This window comes from Hemibagrus wyckioides, linkage group LG25, assembly GCF_019097595.1.
Source record: "Hemibagrus wyckioides isolate EC202008001 linkage group LG25, SWU_Hwy_1.0, whole genome shotgun sequence".
In the NCBI taxonomy this organism is placed as follows: Eukaryota; Metazoa; Chordata; class Actinopteri; order Siluriformes; family Bagridae; genus Hemibagrus; species Hemibagrus wyckioides.
Genome location: NC_080734.1, coordinates 10,814,581 through 10,833,126, shown reverse-complemented (window position 1 = coordinate 10,833,126; position 18,546 = coordinate 10,814,581). Strand labels below are relative to the sequence as shown.

At 37.9% G+C, this 18,546-nt stretch overlaps 1 protein-coding gene across 1 annotated transcript; it reads right to left on the bottom strand.

Moving 5' to 3' along the window:
* Positions 1-5,852: 5,852 nt before the first annotated feature.
* allc (allantoicase) lies at positions 5,853-12,809 on the bottom strand. Its single transcript, XM_058378656.1, has 11 exons — positions 12,437-12,809; positions 12,260-12,310; positions 12,035-12,122; positions 11,570-11,689; positions 8,710-8,795; positions 8,499-8,631; positions 8,264-8,419; positions 8,002-8,075; positions 6,967-7,075; positions 6,744-6,871; positions 5,853-6,568 (listed from the first exon to the last, which is right to left on the bottom strand). The coding sequence occupies exons 1-11, from the start codon at positions 12,650-12,652 to the stop codon at positions 6,398-6,400; spliced, it is 1,332 nt and encodes a 443-aa protein (XP_058234639.1). The 5' UTR covers positions 12,653-12,809; the 3' UTR covers positions 5,853-6,397.
* Between the last annotated feature and the right edge of the window lie 5,737 nt (positions 12,810-18,546).

Genomic DNA, 18,546 nt, shown 5'->3' with positions numbered 1-18,546 from the left:
ATCAGATTTACACAGTTGCTCTATGGAGTGAGTTGATTCAGTTTGACTTCATGGCTTTGGATGAAGTGAAATGTAATCTTAGTGGGTATCTGAAGCCAGTGCTGTTAAGTTTGTGCTCAAGAAAGAGGAGAAAAGGTCTAATCAGATTTAATTTACTTTTACAGTCAGGAGTGAGGACACTGAAGCAGTAATATCTTGTATTACAAGAATGTTTAGACCTCAGAATAGGACACTGTAAGGGCCCAGAATTGCTAAACTGGCAGGTATGCTGTTGTGAAGATAATATGGTGCAAAACCCTTAGATACCAAGACAGTAGCTTTGAATTTGATTCCTGCTGCAACAGGAAACTAGTAGACTGACCTTAGTAGGGGGGTTAATTCATGAGGTTAGGAACTCACCGGCTGCAGAATTCAGAATACTCTTTCGAGATGGTATCTCATACAAAGGCCAAGCAGCATGAATTGAGTTGCAGTCTAGAAAATGGGGCTTGTACAGGATTCTCTGATCAGAAATGGTCAACCTTTTCTGATGCTGGAAAGAAGAAATCAGTAGAATTTGGGGGTGTGGTCATAGAGGTTAAGAACAGAATCTAAAATCACACCCTGATTCTTGGCTGTATGTGCTGGGGTGGACAGCAACAGTGTCAGTGATCACTGATACGTCTAGCAAAGGTAGATTCTTCATCAGTAAGTACTATCAGTTCATTATTTTCATGGTTGATGAGTTTTCCTGTAGTAAGAGATGTCAGACGACAGTCCAATAAATTCTGGCCAGCTTGGGAGATGGAAGGAGGTAAAAAGAGGTTTTCCTCATGTCATATGTGTAAAAGTGATAAGTGAAGTCATGAAATCTGATCTTTAATAAGCCCAATAATTTATTATAAAGTGAGACCAAGAGTGGAGCAAATACTGACCCCTGAGGGACTCCACACTGAAAAAAATGATTCATTGAATTTACTCAATTTTTTTAAGTTAAGTGGTTGCAATCAATTTATTTTAGCTACAATTAAATAAATAAATTAAGTTCACTGACTTTGAACTAAATTTATTTATTTAAATGTAGCTAAAATAAATTGATTGCAACCACTTAACTTAAAAAAAATTGAGTAAATTCAATGAATCATTTTGTTTCAGTGCAATAGTAAGGCTGTGAAATGATAAACCTGAACGTCTCCAAGCTACATAGCAGGGCATTAGAGTGAAAGTCAGGATGTAGACAAGACGTATTCTCTGGCTTTGTGTGAAACTTGAAACAGTGACTGCAAGGAAAGCAATCTCCATACAATACATAGACTTGTATACATAATTTGTTGCATCCAAGGGGTCTTTTTGCTACAGATATAAAGTTGTACCAAAATTGTATGTTGCAATAGGAACTGAACAGGAATGAAAGGAGAGAAACAGGTCTGTAGTTAGTAATATTAATGGGATTAAGCAGGTGCTTCTTGAGGAGATGTGTAAGGCAAGCAGATCTGAAGATTGGGGGTTAAAGTAGAGAACAATTTACATGAGATGTATGTGCTGATTTACAAGATTTAAAACCGTCACATGCCTTCCTTCCTTCCCTCCGCTTAAAACGAGTAAGTAGCTGTTTAACCCCTTAATTATTCAGTTAATCATCCTAAAACATATTACTCAGTAACTACCATGAATTAAACAGTAAAATGAATAGGAAGCAGTTACAAGTGTGAAGAATGTAAATCTGGACCCACCAATGAGTTCTGAGAGGTTTACAACAAAATTGTGGCTCAGTATCAAATAAATCTAAAATCGAGATCCACTTCATGGCAATATTGCAAACTGCAGTATTTCAAATGCTGTGAAATGTTAAGATTATAGCGGGTCTAGACACACAAAATCTTTCTAACAATCAAATAACTAAAAATATAAAATACATGTGCTGTGAAAGAACTAGATCTTTGCGTTTATGTATAATTAGTCTCTGAATTAGCGCTTTACTAAAAGCAGTTTCAACTAGAGGGTAAGCCAATTAAGCCTTTAGCTGGTTTAAACTATACGTTGTGAGCAACAACGGCCTAATTGAGGTGATCAGGATCTAGGCATTTTCCAGTTAGATCTGAATGGGTAGAAAGTGTTCTGAGCATTTCTCAGTTAAAGTGTACTTACATTATTCCTTAGATACTGCCGTTTATTTAAAATGAAGACATTTTTTTACAGAGTTATGCAGTGTGCATAAGAATGATGATTGTATTCTCACCGTTGTCAGGAGTTACATGAGATTTGGAGGGTCAGTGTCTTTTGAATATTTTGATACTCTTGCTGTATCTCCACACATTGGACGCCACTCATCATGAAGAGGAGTGAACTTTAGTGCGCTAAACAACTGTTGCCCCTGTTAACCTGTTACAGCATACAGAGGTATTGACTAACTGACAATAAACATCAAAATTACAGAGACAGACAGACAGACAGACAGACAGAAGAGCTTCACAGAGAGATAAAGAGGAGGTCATGCTGAGGGGGCACACAACACACAATCCAGTCTCAAATGGTGATCACAGTTATTCTGAAGGGATGCAGCAAAATTTGTTGGTTCTCTGTTGCCCCCTGCTGGACATGACTTAGCTGAGCACAGTGCGACTGTCCAACAGATTAAGGCAGGTTCAAGCACAAGGCTCACATAAGTGGCTACTGGCTAACTCTAATAGCTTCCACACCTCACTGAGCAAATAAAGTTATATTGCACGGCTGCAAAAACTAATTGAAGCTAATAATAATATTCAGCTTAATAAATCATGAATCATTTTAAGTGTAAGACATATATATAATGAAACAGCAACAAACATCACACTCAGTGTAATCTCGAAATAACTCATCATTATAGAGCGAAACGTACAGCGCACCATGTGATCCTGAATTAACCAGCCCAATTATGATCTGACAAACAGTACCTGTATAGGCTCTCCATCTGTATTTACATCCCAAATAACATGCTGAAACGAGTTAACAAAGCATGATAGACTCATTTAGATTATAGCACACGATAGCAGGTGGAACAAACTCCATTTTCTAGTCTGGGTAATGTTGTTGATAGCTACGCTGTAATATTTCATACTAATAATATATCAGATAGTTTCCATTGACCTTTTCTCAGGCTAAACAAGCTGAGTCTGCGATTCACTCCTCCTCAGTCATTTCAGCTCAGCGCAAGGAACACTTATCATCCACTTTATGAATCTCTGCACTAGTGAGAACATGTGTGTGTGTGTTGGTGTGTGAGTGTGGGTGTGTGTGGTGCATGAGTGAGCATCATTCACTGTAATTAATCACAATACAGCTTATTTCACTCCAGAGAAATGAGCGAAGTATGGCGCTGTCTCAATCACCACATGGTTGATCTGTTCAAGGGCATCCGAAGATGTTTAAAACAACGTAAACAGGATTTTATCCTGACGAAATGTCTGTGCATGTTGTTTAATTTTAAGCACACGAACAAACGAAGTGCTCTCTCGAAGTGCTTTTCGAACAGAATAAGGAAAGTCTTCTTCATTGCATGTCAAGAATAATTTAAGAAGCATTTGCACATTGCACCTTGTTACTTCAATTGAACTACATTGTGACAGTTTCATAAAAATTTTACACTGTAGGGCTTCGCAGCTTAATGAAGACGACTGCAAAGAGCCAAAACCTTAATCAGATTCACAGCTTATCCTCCCACCAGGCACTGAATGAGAAATATGAATAAACCATAAAGCACACAATGAGAGTGTATGCAGCACCCTGCCAAGCTTGTCTGCCAGCTTGAGATCATTCTGATCCAGCGGCTGCCCATAAAAGAAACTATTATTACATCAGGAGGCATTCAACAACCCAGATTATCACCTAGGAGCTTTTCAATTAATAAGCTAAATGGATTATATTATAATAGGCTACCTACTGCCCCTACTAACCGCTAACATCCTACAAATTGTACATCTATATATAATTATTACATATGAAACCTAACTTTTTTTCCTCTGTAATACAAATTGCACAAATGGTTATAATTTCAAGCCTATTTGTTTCTTTTTCCCTTTGTATATGTAAATTGCTATTTCACCTGCTATTTACAAAGTTATTCCACATACTGGGAATAATAGGACTCGAATTCATTCTGACTTAGGATGCAAATACAGCTGTGTGTAGTGGGATATTGTGCTGAATCTTTGATGGATGAAGCAGGTGGAAAGCTACTTTATGCTTTCTGTTACAGAATTTCCTGTGAAAGTATCATATACAGTTGAAAGATCTTGTCAGTTTAATAGCAGCAGCATCATGAGATACACTATGTTGACAAACGTTTTGGGACACCCATGCAAATAATTCAAATGTTGCTCTAATCCATCCCAAAGGTGTTCTATCGGGTTGAGGTCAGGACTCTGTGCAGGGCAGTCAGGTTCCTCCACACCAAACTCGCTCATCCATGTCTTTATGGACCTTGCTTTGTGCACTGGTGTGCAGTCATGTTGGAACAGGAAGGGGTCATCCACAAACTGTTCCCACAAATATTGGAGCATGAAATTGTCCAAAATGTCTTGGTATGCTGAAACATTAAGAGTTCCTTTCACTAAGGGGCCAAGCTCAACCCATGAAAAAGAACGCCTGAATTCAATGATTTGGAGGGGTGTCCCAAAACTTTTGGCAACATCATGAGTGAACAGTGTTAGATTTACACAGTTATTTATTAATTCATTCATCTTCAGGAACCGCTTTATCCTGGTCACAGTGGTTCCAAAGCCTATCCTATACTAAATGGAAATATATTCATGTGGGACTATTATTCCATCACAGGACACACATTTACACACTCAAAAAGCGATTAAGAAAAAACAATCCACCATTCAGTATATGTTTGGGGAGGGAATTAAAGAACCCACAGGTAGCCCTAATCAAACATAGAGAACATGTGAAAGTCTGCACACTAACCCGAGCTGGAGTTCATCCCTGGAGCTGTGATGTGCAAAGTGTAAAACTAATAAACTAAGAAAACTTTGAAACACTATGAATGTTATCACTATAATTATGAACACGTTCCTGTCATGTTATAATGCATTTACAAAACATCATTCACCTTGTTATAAGTGTTTATAAAAATGCATTACACCTTATAGCAAACTGCACTGAATTTCTTGTATAATAAACAATTAACCTTGTGCTTTATATGCAGTATTCATAACACCTTATATCACATAGCTACACTGACTTATGAATGCATTGTAACATGGTTAGGCATCTATTCATAAATCTTTATTCATATGGCCTTCATAGAAAGTTCTGCCACAAACTCATATAAGCAACAGACTAAAACCTTCTGTAAGTTAAGTAAGAAATAGTGTTACATGATCCTAACTTGTTCAGATATCCCTAAGTTAAATAAGACAGCTATATCTCCTCTCTCTCTCTCTCTCTCTCTCTCTCAGCCAGCCCGTATGGAAAGAACCAAATCTGAATTGTAAACTCTAGCAAAAGCAGGAAATCTGTATTGACTTGATAGTGCATGACTTGGATAAAATCCTCCTCTATCGTGCTGACGCTATTATCCTGTTATGGACCACTGGCTTAATCTGCACAAAGACAGGACAAAAATGATAAGAAAGAAACTCTAGAAAAACTCTCCAAGTAAACTGTCAGTATATGTAGGTGTTGGGATAAAGAAGCACACTTTACATTCGATTCACATTGCAGAGTTGGAATAAGGAGTAAGGGATAAGCTTTAAACAGGCAAAGTCTTAAATGAAGATCTGTTTTAGAAACTTTAGCAAGAATCTGCAAGAATGGTATTGATGTATTAATATAATGTGACAAGATTCTGATTTAACATAGCTTTCATAATATGTTTTCATAACATAAAGCCTGGTTTGGATTAAGGCAGCGTTTATTTCCTATTATGGCATATTGTAATCATTGTACAGTCAATTCATGAATACAAATTCTTTTCCCTGTTATCAATCATTTAATGCATCTTAACATTTGTAATTATTTAGGGCATTTTATACATCTATTAGTAGAGGTCAAGACAACTGGACCTGAGATAATTCTAAACACTGGCACATAACAAGTTCATATTTCAAAGCTACATGACCACAAACTATGTAACTCGAACCCTTGTGTTAATATGCTGCAGGATATTAATACTTAATTACCTCCAGTTAATTATTAGGCAAGAATGAGTGTAATATAATGCCATTTGCATACTTAGGTACCTCTGGTCACAATAGTCAATATTCAGTAGATTTCTCTGTGTTTCATTGATTTTAATATCTAGAATTGCCATGATCAAGGCCCCAAAAACAGATCTCAAGAAATGTAACTCATGGCTTTAATGTGTTCATTTCATAACAAATAACCACCATGTCACCAAAATGGTTCTGTGGAATCAGAGCTGTAGTTTTAATGGTCAGAGTTTTGAGATTTGATGAGGATTAGTTGACTTGCTGGAGATGATGTGACCCCAGAGTCTGAGCCGACTGACCCCTCCATCAGGAGCAATTACGAGCCTTACATGACTTACACTCCCACACTGCAGCACACACTCCCCAGAGTACAAGTGCCTGTAGTGAGGCTTCAGCTGAAGAAAGTAAAAAAAAAAAAAAAAAGCAATCATACTCACAAGGAGAAAGTAACACCAATTCCAGTATTGAAGCACTGCATGTAAAAAGTATCACACAATTCAACGCTTCAATATAGAAAATCTGTTTATAATGCAATATGATATGCGCACACTGTCAGGACAGATGGCTTACTTTCTGAGGAAGAAGAAGTATTTTCCATGTGGGACCTTTGTCACTGCTCCACTTGTGCCTTATATAGGTTTGCTCCTCCTCTGGAGTTAAACTACAGGCCTCAATTTTACACCAGTCAGGAAAATTACCTAAAGATTTAATAGGATATGAACATACAATATCTGTTATTATGATTTATGTAATGCTTATATAATAATAAAATCCACCTGCTATTTTGGTGTACCTTTAAAATGATTGGTGTCTATCTCAATTCTGCTGATCACACCAGGATGCCCAAGTCTGAAGATGGCCCACTCAAATCCAGGGACCTGTAAGATGCCCTTCTCGTCCATCTAAGTGAGTACGTATGTAGCATAACATCAGTGAAATTATACAGTCCAAAAGGCTGTCTCTGGAACAGGGTCATCTTTATTGATGCCGTATCTCATGATGGTAGCAGCAGAATGCATTCAGAAGTCTACAGAAACATTCTGCCTGCCAGTTTAAAGAGAAATCCATCCAATCTAATTGAGAGCAACTTATTATGCAGTAAGACAGTCACCCAAAACACAGTGCCAACACAACAAAGGACTTCATCAGGGGAATAAAGTGGAAGGTTTTAGACTGGCCAATTCAATCACCAGACTTTAAACCAATTAAGCATGCATTTGACCTCGTGAAGAGGAGACCGAAAGGAGAAACTCTCCAAAACAAAACAACTCAAAGCAGCTGCAATACAAGCATGAGAAAGCATCACAAAATATGAATGCAACAGTTGGGGATAACACTGTGTTGCTCACTTGATGTAGTTACTGCAAGTAAGCAAATACAATTACATGTATATTTTTAAGCGCTGTTTGTTACGACTCTGTTCCAATACTTTTGCCCCCCCCCCAAAAAAAAGAACGGTCTATTACCAAAAGTTCTAAGTTGTTCAACACATATAGATGTAAATATCAGGAAATGAATGCTGATCTATCCGATTTGCCGTCTCGTAATCATCTATTGATCTCCAACTCAAACTGTTTCACGGAATAGCAAAGACAAACAAACTGGCCTTGCTGTTCCAATACTTTTGAAGGAGAATGTACAAGGTCAGAGTCATAGTGGATAGAGAGCTTAGCCCAAGAACACAGCTTACACTGCAGATTGGATGCCGGTGCATCAAAGGCACCATTCACACACATGTCCACACATTCATTCACACCTAGAGCCAATTATTATAATAATTAGTAGCAGTAATAATAGTAGCAGTTGTAATGAAAGAATATTATTATACTGTCAACACTTTGGGACGATCCAAGCGTCGTGCTGTTTCCCACCCATCGGCCATGCTGTCAGCCCGTCCCAAACCTGCAAAAGTGTAAAAACTTTTTCTTTACAGCATTTTTACATTGCCACACAGTATTATCCATTAACAAGCTCTTAATGTATTAAAATCACACACTAGCAAAATTATCTCCTTTTTTATAAAGCTTCTTTTTCTTCATCAGAAAATGGAGAAGCAATGCATTCTCTTTAACTGCTAAATAATCCAATACCTATCATGTTGCGTGGGTGACCGAAATGTGCATCGCTGTAACCCACACACACTCCACCATTGACCAGTGTGACAAGATCCATTTCCTCCTGACTGGATACACTGGACCAGTTTCTTTGTCCAACTCCATACACTCGCAATCTTGCAATACCTCCATCTGAAAACAGTTATACTGTTTAGTTCTCAGTTTAGTTAGTGTACTGTTCTTCTTAAAGTGATTTGAGCGTGTATGTTACCAGGATACATGTTCAGGCGGATGTGGGTGACTCGATGGGGGTAGGTGACACTGAAAAAGTTGTGGCAGGAATCAGAGTATCCAGGCCTCAGCATTTTCACTGGTACAATCTCCTCCCAGCTCTCTGAGTGAAGCTGTCAGTCACACAGATTGGATTTGACTCCATTTTGTAAGCACTGAGACAGTTTAGATAATAGTGGACAGTAAATTACCTGAGCCACAGCTTCAAACTGGCTCTCTGAAGCAGCCATTCCTGTACGGTCTCCCTCAAGAACTAAAGACGGCAATACCAGTCCATCTGAATCAAACACGTGAGGCATAATAAAGCTTGTTTAGTCTTCTGTTCTGAAAACTTCTGTTCTGAAACCCAACAGAGTTTTAGACTTATGGCACTCTTAGTCAGTATCAATGAATTCATTGATAGAGACTTTAAAAGCACTTCTGTAAGTGGCTCTGAAAAGGTGCCTTAAATAGAACTGGAAATTGGTGAAAACCTTTATGCCTTATTCTTGCCATACTGCAGAGATTGTTCAATTTTACTAACAAAAACTTGCAATGTTCCACAGTGTTTTACATTTATTTCATTTAATTTGTTCATTTTATTGTTGCTTACTGCATCCTATTAAGTCACTATGATGCTGTTTGTCATGACTGCTTAATGTTTCGTTTGCTTCTGCATCACCAGATTTTACAGAAACATATATTTTACATACATATACTACATATACCTTCTTCTCTTTCCAACTTTTATAGTTAAATCTATTTTTGGTCAAATTTTATTGAAATTCTATTCTCAGATTTTTTTTTTAATTCTTATTCTTTATTTTTACTCATTGAATTTTTTTAATGATATAGACAGTTAAAAGCATTTCTCTACTTTCCCATACTGTCTATGGTTGTGTACGTGACAAATAAAATTTGAATTCATCATAGAATTTGCTCTCCAATCCGCAAGATTCACTGTGGCCTACAAACACCACAGCACCTGACTCCTGTATCCCAGGCTGCGTCCTCACATCCTCATACACAGTCACTGGTCTACTGATCACCCTCACCTGTTGCCAGTTTCACATTCACCCACAGCCACATTTAAAGGTCACTGATGCACTCACTGATATTGTGAAGTATACACAGTCACTGTGTCTTGTCTCTCATGATCAAAACTTTATTCACTGATTGTCTCTCTGGCTTTTGATATCACTTAATTTTCTCGACTTGCTCTTGTCTGCCCTATACCAAGCTGTTTGCTGATCGCCTGACCCGTGCCTGTTGTTTTGACCTTGAGTATTGATTTGGATCCTGTGCCTTTGTGTTAATAAAACTGCTTTACCTGCAGCTGCATCTGTCTCAGCCCCTCTGTCGTAGCACATCCTAACTGCTTGCTGTCTGTTCCCTCAATTAGTCTCAGGTTTGCCTGAGAAATCGATAACAACTTAATCGATTGATGTAATGTTGTAACAATAGAACAGAATTGTGATGTTATATTGCTACAGCAGTTTCAAAAAGAATTTGGCCAGTGACATGCGGGTGAATGCCAAAAAAGCACAGCTATCCCTTTTTGTCCCTCAATTTGCTTCAGTTATAGCTGTATACTACCACCTAGTGCACAGATCCCAAACTCACAAACCACAGGCCAAATGTTTTGTTGCCTCAATCGATTCTGTCTCTATAAACCTACAAAAAAATAATGCATAATAAAGTGTGTTGATAATGGAGTACTAGCTAATTGTCCACAGCAGAGCTGTAATTTCCAAAGCATGTCAAAGACAAACATGTAACTGCTTTAGATATGAAGATACACTGATCAGCCATAACATTATGACCACCTGCCCAATATTGTGTTGGTCCCCCTTTTCCTGCCAAAACAGCCCTGACCCTTTGAGTCATGGACTCCACTAGATCCCTGAAGGTGTGCTGTGGTATCTGGCACCATGATGTTAGCAGCAGATCCTTTAAGTCCTGTAAGTTGCGAGGTGGGGTCTCCATGGATCACACTTGTTTGTCCAGCACGTCCCACAGATGCTCGATTGAATTGAGATCTGGGGAATTTGGAGGCCAAGTCAACACCTCAAACTTGTTGTTGTGCTCATCGAACCATTCCTGAAAAGTTTTTACTTTGTGGCACGGCGCATTATCCTGCCGAAACAGGCCACAGCCATCGGGGAATACCACTTCCATTTCCATGAAAAGGTGTAAAAAAGGTCTGCAACAATGCATAGGTAGGTGTTTCATTTCACCTGTCAGTGGTCATAATGTTATAGCTGATCGGCGTAAGTTAGTTTTACAGAAAATATGACATACATATAATCATTTCCAAACATTTCCTTTTAGTATTTGAATACTATTAAAAGCATCAACATGTTTACTTCCACTGGAGTATATTTTTGCGTGGATATTTTGCCTGAATTTGTCACTTTATATACTGTACTTTCACATGAGTATAATTTAATCAGTCATCATGACCTGTTCATAATCAGATTAGAGAATAAACACATTTATAATAATACATGAAAATGATCTGGCTCAGAGAGAGGTGCCAGCGTCAATGTGCCCTGGGCAAAACTTGATTTTCACACGTGATGCCTACGTGTACGGATTTTGCTTTTCTCCCCACTGAGTGATGCCTATGTGTGCGTGCATTTTAAGAAAGGGCTTAGTCAGATATATCTTTTGGTCCATGGTGTCCAATCTAATCCTCAAAGGGCTGGTGTGGGTGCAGGTTTTCATTTCAACCAAAAAGAAGCCACACCTGATTCTACTGAAAGTCAAGATGTACTGATTAAACAAGTGGAATAAGGTGTGGCTCCTGTTTGGTTGGAATGAAAACCTGCACTCACACACACCAGCTTTTTATGGATCAGATTGGACAGCCCTGATCTAGGCACTTGTAACTTAATGATGATAAATGTCATGCACTGTTGATATTGCAACTCAACAATCCTTTAAAATGTAATGTATGTTAAGACACGGGTATTAATATGTACTTTCATAACAGTCATACTTTGATACATTTAAGACTGTGTCATACTTAAATATTCGCTACACAGCTTCTGGTTATAGACCCTTACATACCAAGACAGGCAGCCTGAATAGAAATGGAAGGCGCGTAGTTTCCCGTGAAGAACGACGTGTCCACATCAAAGCCGTGAACGACACCAGGAACTCCCAACTGCACAATGCACCAATCGTGACCTTTAGCACAAGACAAAAGAAAGTGTACGGTGCATCGTTCATCAGATCAATACGTGACTTTTGAGCAGACAGGAGTTTCGAGGATTATGAGACAGTCCCTCATAACCGGGTCAGACAGCCTTGTCCAGTTGCAATACTTCAAACAGCTCTTTTCCTTCCTGTCATTTTATTGATCATGTGGAGCAGATAGATGAGGGTTCTTAGTGAAGGTGGCCCACACTACACATACTCATCAAAGCCATAAAGTAGATCAATGCCAAGGTCACAAATAAGAAGCTGCTGTCTGAGAGATTAAAGTTGGCCAAGTGAGATTTTTTTTTTTTTTTTATAGAAATGGATTGTTACCTGGTATTCTTTTCCTTCTTGATTCCCAACCGTCCATCCATTTCCCAAACTCTGTGAAAGCTGAGGGAAGGAACTCTGCAGGCTCCCTCTTTAAAGCAGTTTCCCAATATTAAAGCAACAATTAAGAGAAACATAAATTTAGAACGATATTAAGATTTGCACAAATGAGGTTTTATTTCTTGAAACATGAAACAGTAAAATCTGATTGGTCCTTTGATGCTGTACCTTTAAGAGGTTTCGAGCAGGAGCAAACCACTCATCTGTTGCAAAAATCACCTAGAATAACAAATAGAGTAGCAATTTAAGCACAGAACCAAGCTCAGAAACATTCAGGCAGTTGAATGACATTAATTACAGTTATTGAGGGAAGCTCAGCATGCTGTATGTGTGGTCAGTTTTCACCTTCCCTCCTGCTGTTTCACACGCAAGATTATTAAACTGTACAAAATCTGGTTGACCGGAGTCCAATTTCACAGCTGATCGGTTTTCCATCCTCAATGTGAAATGCTTCAAAAAATTGTTGTAAGCCCTCGAGGACTGCCTGGAAAAAAAATGCTTCTTTCTCGTCCTACTGAGTTGTGTGTTTACTAAACAGGTCGAACAGAGCAAAGTACACATTCAGAGCAGTCTCTCTGGGGTTGCTTTAAAAAAAAAAAAAGTATAGTATGGACCAGAGTGCAGTTTACCTAAAGTTTATATATTAGTTATTAGTAATATTTTGGCTCAGCAAGGCACAATACCCAGAGAGGCCATGTGATATTATTATTTTTGCTTTTGTTTTCTCGTGATCTCGAGATAACAAAAGTTGTTTTCTCATGATCACGAGGTTCTGAACCGCGGTGAAGTTAGTTTGATATTAGACGGACATTCGGAAGCGCTAGTTTAGGGACCGTCGACAAATTTCTGTACGACTGAAATGTGGTACTTGTTACTTAACTGACTACGTTCCCCAGTTATTCTAATTTCTTCTTAAATATACATATGGCATGCGGCATTGCAAGCAGCATTTGTTTATTTATAAATTAAAATTGAATTAATTGATAGTATTAATTATGTATCATGTGAATTCATTTGCTATTATTAATTTATTTTTTAATTTAAAAAAAAACTATTTCTTCAATAGCTTCTAGGTCATGTGACCCTGTGACCCAGAACTAGTACTAAAATAATGGATAATGCTTTTAAATAGCTTTTGTGGTACTTTGATACCATACGCCAATTGCTCTCCGCAGCGCCACGTTATGTCGATCGATTTCAATGTACAGTACATGAAACACGACTGCCCCCTACTGGTCTCGTCTTCGAGGGATACCTGTCCCTCTGACCCGCATTCTTAACTGCCACATCTGTATATATGTGTGTGTGTGCGCGTGTGTATGTAATATAAGTATATATATATATATATATATATATATATATATATATATATATATATATATATATATATATATATATATATATGAAATATTTCAAATTATCTCAACAGGTCCAGTGTGGCACTTTGCAGCTTCAAACAGAAAAAAAAATGGAAATGCTGCTTGTGTGTTTAAGAAGACTATTGTGTAATAACAATAAAAAACGGTGTGTAATCGTGATAAAAATGACTTGTTTATTTATATAAGAAAGGAGTTAAACAAATGAAGAAAATAAACAAATGAATAAAAATCAATGAAGACATTTTTTGCGATAAGAAGAGGTGTACCTTGTGGAGGTGTGCAAGTAAATTATTTTAGTACTAGTTTTGGGTCACAGGGTCACGTGACCTAGAAACTATTGAAGAAATAGTGTTTTTTAAAAACAAAAATAAAAGAAGAGATTCTTTGGGATACAAAGAGGTGTACCTTGTGGAGGTGTCCAAGTAGATTATTTTAGTACTAGTTTTGGGTCACAGGGTCACATGACCTGGAAGCTATTGAAGAAATAGTTTTTTTTTTTTATTAAAAAATAAATTAATAATAGCAAATGAATTCACATGATACATAATTAATACTATCAATTAATTCAATTTTAATTTATAAATAAACAAATGCTGCTTGCAATGCCGCATGCCATATGTATATTTAAGAAGAAATTAGAATAACTGGGGAACGTAGTCAGTTAAGTAACAAGTACCACATTTCACAGAAATTTGTCGACGGTCCCTAAACTAGCGCTTCCGAATGTCCGTCTAATGTCCGAATATCAAACTAACTTCACCGCGGTTCAGATTAAGTCGTGATCATGAGAAAACAACTTTTGTTATCTCAAAATAACGAGATAATTAAGTCGTGATCACGAGAAACCAAAAGCAAAAATAATAATATCACATGGCCTCTCTGGGCTTCCGTACAATACAACCTGTTTATGTGATATATTACTATAATAGGGTTTTATTGACTGCCATGTTAACAAAGCATAATATTCTTAAATGTCATTATAACTATAAAACAATAACATAGAACGACGCGTTAAATAAAGTATTTATTATTTCATACTGATTATTGTACATTTTCTGTGTAGTTGTATAGAAAACATCCAATATTATCCACAAAGGGCCAGTGTAGGTGTAGGTTTTCAGACCAATCAAGGTGGAGCCACACCTGATTCCACCTGTTTAATAAGTTGATCTTGGCTTCCAATAGACTCAGGTGTGGCTTCATGCTTCTGGTTTGGAATGAAAACCTGCACCCACACCAGCTCTTTGTGGAAAGGCCTGGACACCCCTGGAATACATGATGCATCCTTTTCTCTAATTTACTCCTCAGTGGAATAATCAGGGATCACATTTTTTCAAGCATTAGTATGGGACTAATATATGAATATAATTCAGATTGATATAAATTTATTATGTGGGCATGGTGGCTTAGTGGTTAGTAGATTCCCACCTCCACCCTCTGTGTGAGGAGTTTACATGTTCTCACTTTGTGTCAGGGGTTTCTTCTGGGTACTTTGGTGTCCTCACCCCCAGTCTAATGACATGTTTTACAAGCTGACTGGCATCTCTGAATTGTCTGTAGTTTGTGTGATTGTGCCCTGCAGTGGGTTGGCATCCCATACATTGTGTTCACTGCCTTGGACTGTCCCCTGGGATAAACTCTAGTTTCAGCGCAACCCTGTGTAGGATAAGCAGTTCAGAAAATGGAACGGATGGATGGATGGATTGATGTAAGTGAACTGCATGCAATCTTAGAGCTGCCTGAGACTCCTTAGCGGTTTAAACCATTACAATAAACCCAAATTAATGATTGTATTTCTACACTTTTATCATAATTAAAGGTACAAGAATCTATGAGTATGTCATATGTCAGCTAGCTAGCAAATTAGCTCACACTTGGACAGTAGCTAAAAAAAGGTGGGATTTCAGTATCTGTGCCTCGATTTGCTCAGTCATTAATAATCAGTTTCCACATGTTTCACTTTACAGTACTGTTCCAGATCATCAGTACGTCATGAACGATGCAGCAAACACAGCAAACTTGGATGTTTTCTTGCTGTTATATTTCCTGCTATTTAGAGTAAAGTGACTGATCTTATTTGGAGCCGTTGCAGGGCATATAGTAGAGCTGCCAAGTTCATGTAAAAGTACTAGTCGAAATTACTTAAAGTATTTTTTTTTTTTAAAAATAGAATGAGCTCATAATTTTATACTGGCTCAACATATCACATAAACAGTGGAATGTGAAAAAGCAAAGATCATGATCCCTCACTGGTTGGTAGTAAGTAAAGTATGAATGAAGCCCTATTTAGTGGCTCATGCTCTGTACCTGATAACTATTATAACTATTATCTATGAAACAGATAACTATTAACTATGAAACAGTTTTGTAATGTGCAACTGCAATGCTTTATACACATAAATACATACATCCTCTTGTTCTTGATTTCTTATCTTTAGCATTGCTGATTGTTTGAGCACTTGGAAAGGGATTTATAGATGAAACGTATCTTAAAATCTTGGGGACACATTTGGGAATTTGTCAAGAAAGAAATAAAGAAATGTTTCCTGTATTTTGTGTAATAGCTGTATAAGCTATATAGCTAAATAATGGATGTATATGGGGTGGTGGTAGCTCAAGTGGTTAAGGCTCTGGTTTGTTGATCTGGGTTCAAGCCCTGGCACTGCCAAACTGCCACTGTTGGGCCCTTGAGAAAGGCCCCCAACCCCCCCTGCTCCAGGGGCGCTGCATTGTTGCTGATCCTGCGCTCTGATGCCAACCCTCCAAGGATGTGAAGAAAGAATTTCACTGTGCGGTCATATGTGACAAATAAAGGCTACGCTACTTAACGAGGATGGTATCTTCAGTAGTAAAGGCATCTAGTGAACTGTACGATTCTCACTTTATATACAGCAAAACACCAATCGGTTGAATGCACTGAAGTGAACAGCCACACAGTTGTTGGATGCTATGGACCCTATTCACTGCAGCATGGATTGACAGACTGAATCTTTTTCCTTGAGTCATTTAGCTTGATTAGAGCATGCAGATCTTCAGCTACTTGAATGCCAGCAGTACTGTAAAATAAATCAAGAACAGATTGTCACACTCTGTACCGTGGTGTTCATTTGTGTAATGATTTTGCTTCACTAACTTTGCTGATGTGTAGATATCTCTGATATGATGGCTGAATATGTCATCCTGCACCATGTAGAAGGACATGACTAAATCCTTAATGGACTCATCATTGGGTCCATTGGGTCGATGACAGCAGGTGCTTTACTGAAGTCATACACAAGATGATATCAGACTTGTCTTTTTCCTCTCAGTGCCATACAAAGGGACTGCACACATACTTCCCCCAGCAGTTGGTTTCATGAACTGAGAGTTCGAACATACTTCAAACCTCCAGCATGTTTCATCTGTACGATTTCTGAGAAGCATACAGATGATTCCAGAGAGATGATCAGCATTAATATCTTTATTAAATTGTTGTTTTAGTCAAATCAAAGAAACATACTTTTTTTTAGTTTTCCATTATTATTGTTCGACATAGGAAAGGGAATCAATGCATAAAGTCACCTAGTTGCTTACTCTTTTTGGTTTCTGATACAGTAGTCAGTAAAGACAGGCTGTTACAGTTTTGGGGAAAGATGGCCTAGAGAGCATGGACCCCTGTGGTTCTTCAAAGCTCACTATGATTCCTGACTGGTCCTGGACATATTTCAGTACACTGTCTTAATCATCCTTGGCCAGCCGGTGTTCAGTTAGGCCTTTAATGTTTAATGTAATTACTTAGTAAGACTTGTTGATTTTTTGGCCAGCATCACAGTAACACTTGACTTTCGGAGCTTTAAGTGTACATCAAGTTGTTGATGGCTTAGACCCAAACTCCTCCAGATAATCAAGTGCCCTAGTGTGCTGTGCTCAGTGAACAGAGGTTCAATTTTCAGCAACAAATTTTTCTACAATTTTAAGGGATCAAGATGCCAAATGTCAACGTCTATAAGCAAGACAGCCTTGAGCTTGTCTTATGACTTATAAAAGACTTCACTTATGGCTGCAGGAATGTGAAGTAAAGGAAAGCCAAGCTGTCACTGCTAGTACATCTTAAGACTCTTCAGAATTGCAAGCCAAATCTGGATATGAATGGCCTTCCTGATTAACGTAGCCCTGGAGATCCATAAACTCAGAAGCAAGAGATATATAAGGCTTATTTTTTTTATATCTGTTACACTTGGCTCCATGTCCTCGTTTAAACATAGTGAGCATCTTCATAACAGCAAATGCGCACACACACCTCTACTTACATAATCCCCTGGTGCCTGAAGATCTTGTGAAAATTATACATTGACTCACTTACCTGAAATGGGTAAACTCATTTCCCATCTGCAGTGGAAATCTTCCTGTTTGCAAAAAGGTGTTCAGTTCAAATCCCCAAAATGGTCTGAAAGCTGGTTATAGTTAAACGTGTGTTTTGGTCACTTCGTTTTGAGGTATTTGTTCTGTATCACATCCAATGTCGTTCAGTGAACACTAATGACTCAACTGCTCCACCTTCCCAAGCAAGGTGGGGATTCAACACATACTGTACCATGTATATATAAAAGCTAATAACCTGACTTGCTGCAGTACAAACTATATTACATGAAATAACCATGCATTTATTTAGATCTTGATTTAGCTATTTCACTATATAAATGCCTTATCCAGATAACCATAGAATTTGTGTTGCTAAACTCACACCTGAAGAGGTACTACACTGCACTGCTGTTAATGAATTAGATAGCACACTAGTCTGTGGCAAATCTAGTGATTTAAGCTAAATAACCAACATATTGTACTTTAATCAATTATTAGGTGTGGTCCCAATGAAAGTGTCTTTTTGTAAATCAGTGGCAAATTCTTATCAGAAACCAGTTACATGTGTAATGATCATTCCCAACTGTATCCATTCGCAAGACTCAGCCACTATACAGCTGTCAGGGGTCAAACAGGGTCAATTTCTTTTCCAGAAAAAAACAGATCAACCTCCATTATTATACACTACATGGCCAAAACGTTTAGATACCCGACCATTATTCCCCCTCCTGTATT

Coding starts and splice junctions, on each gene's coding strand:
- allc (XM_058378656.1), bottom strand. CDS start 12,652: ATGTGTACTTTGCTCTGTTCGACCTGTTTAGTAAACACACAACTCAGT. Junction 12,123..12,259: donor CTGCTCGAAACCTCTTAAAG/GTACAGCATCAA, acceptor ACTGCTTTAAAG/AGGGAGCCTGCAGAGTTCCT. Junction 8,796..11,569: donor TATTCAGGCTGCCTGTCTTG/GTATGTAAGGGT, acceptor TGTTTGATTCAG/ATGGACTGGTATTGCCGTCT.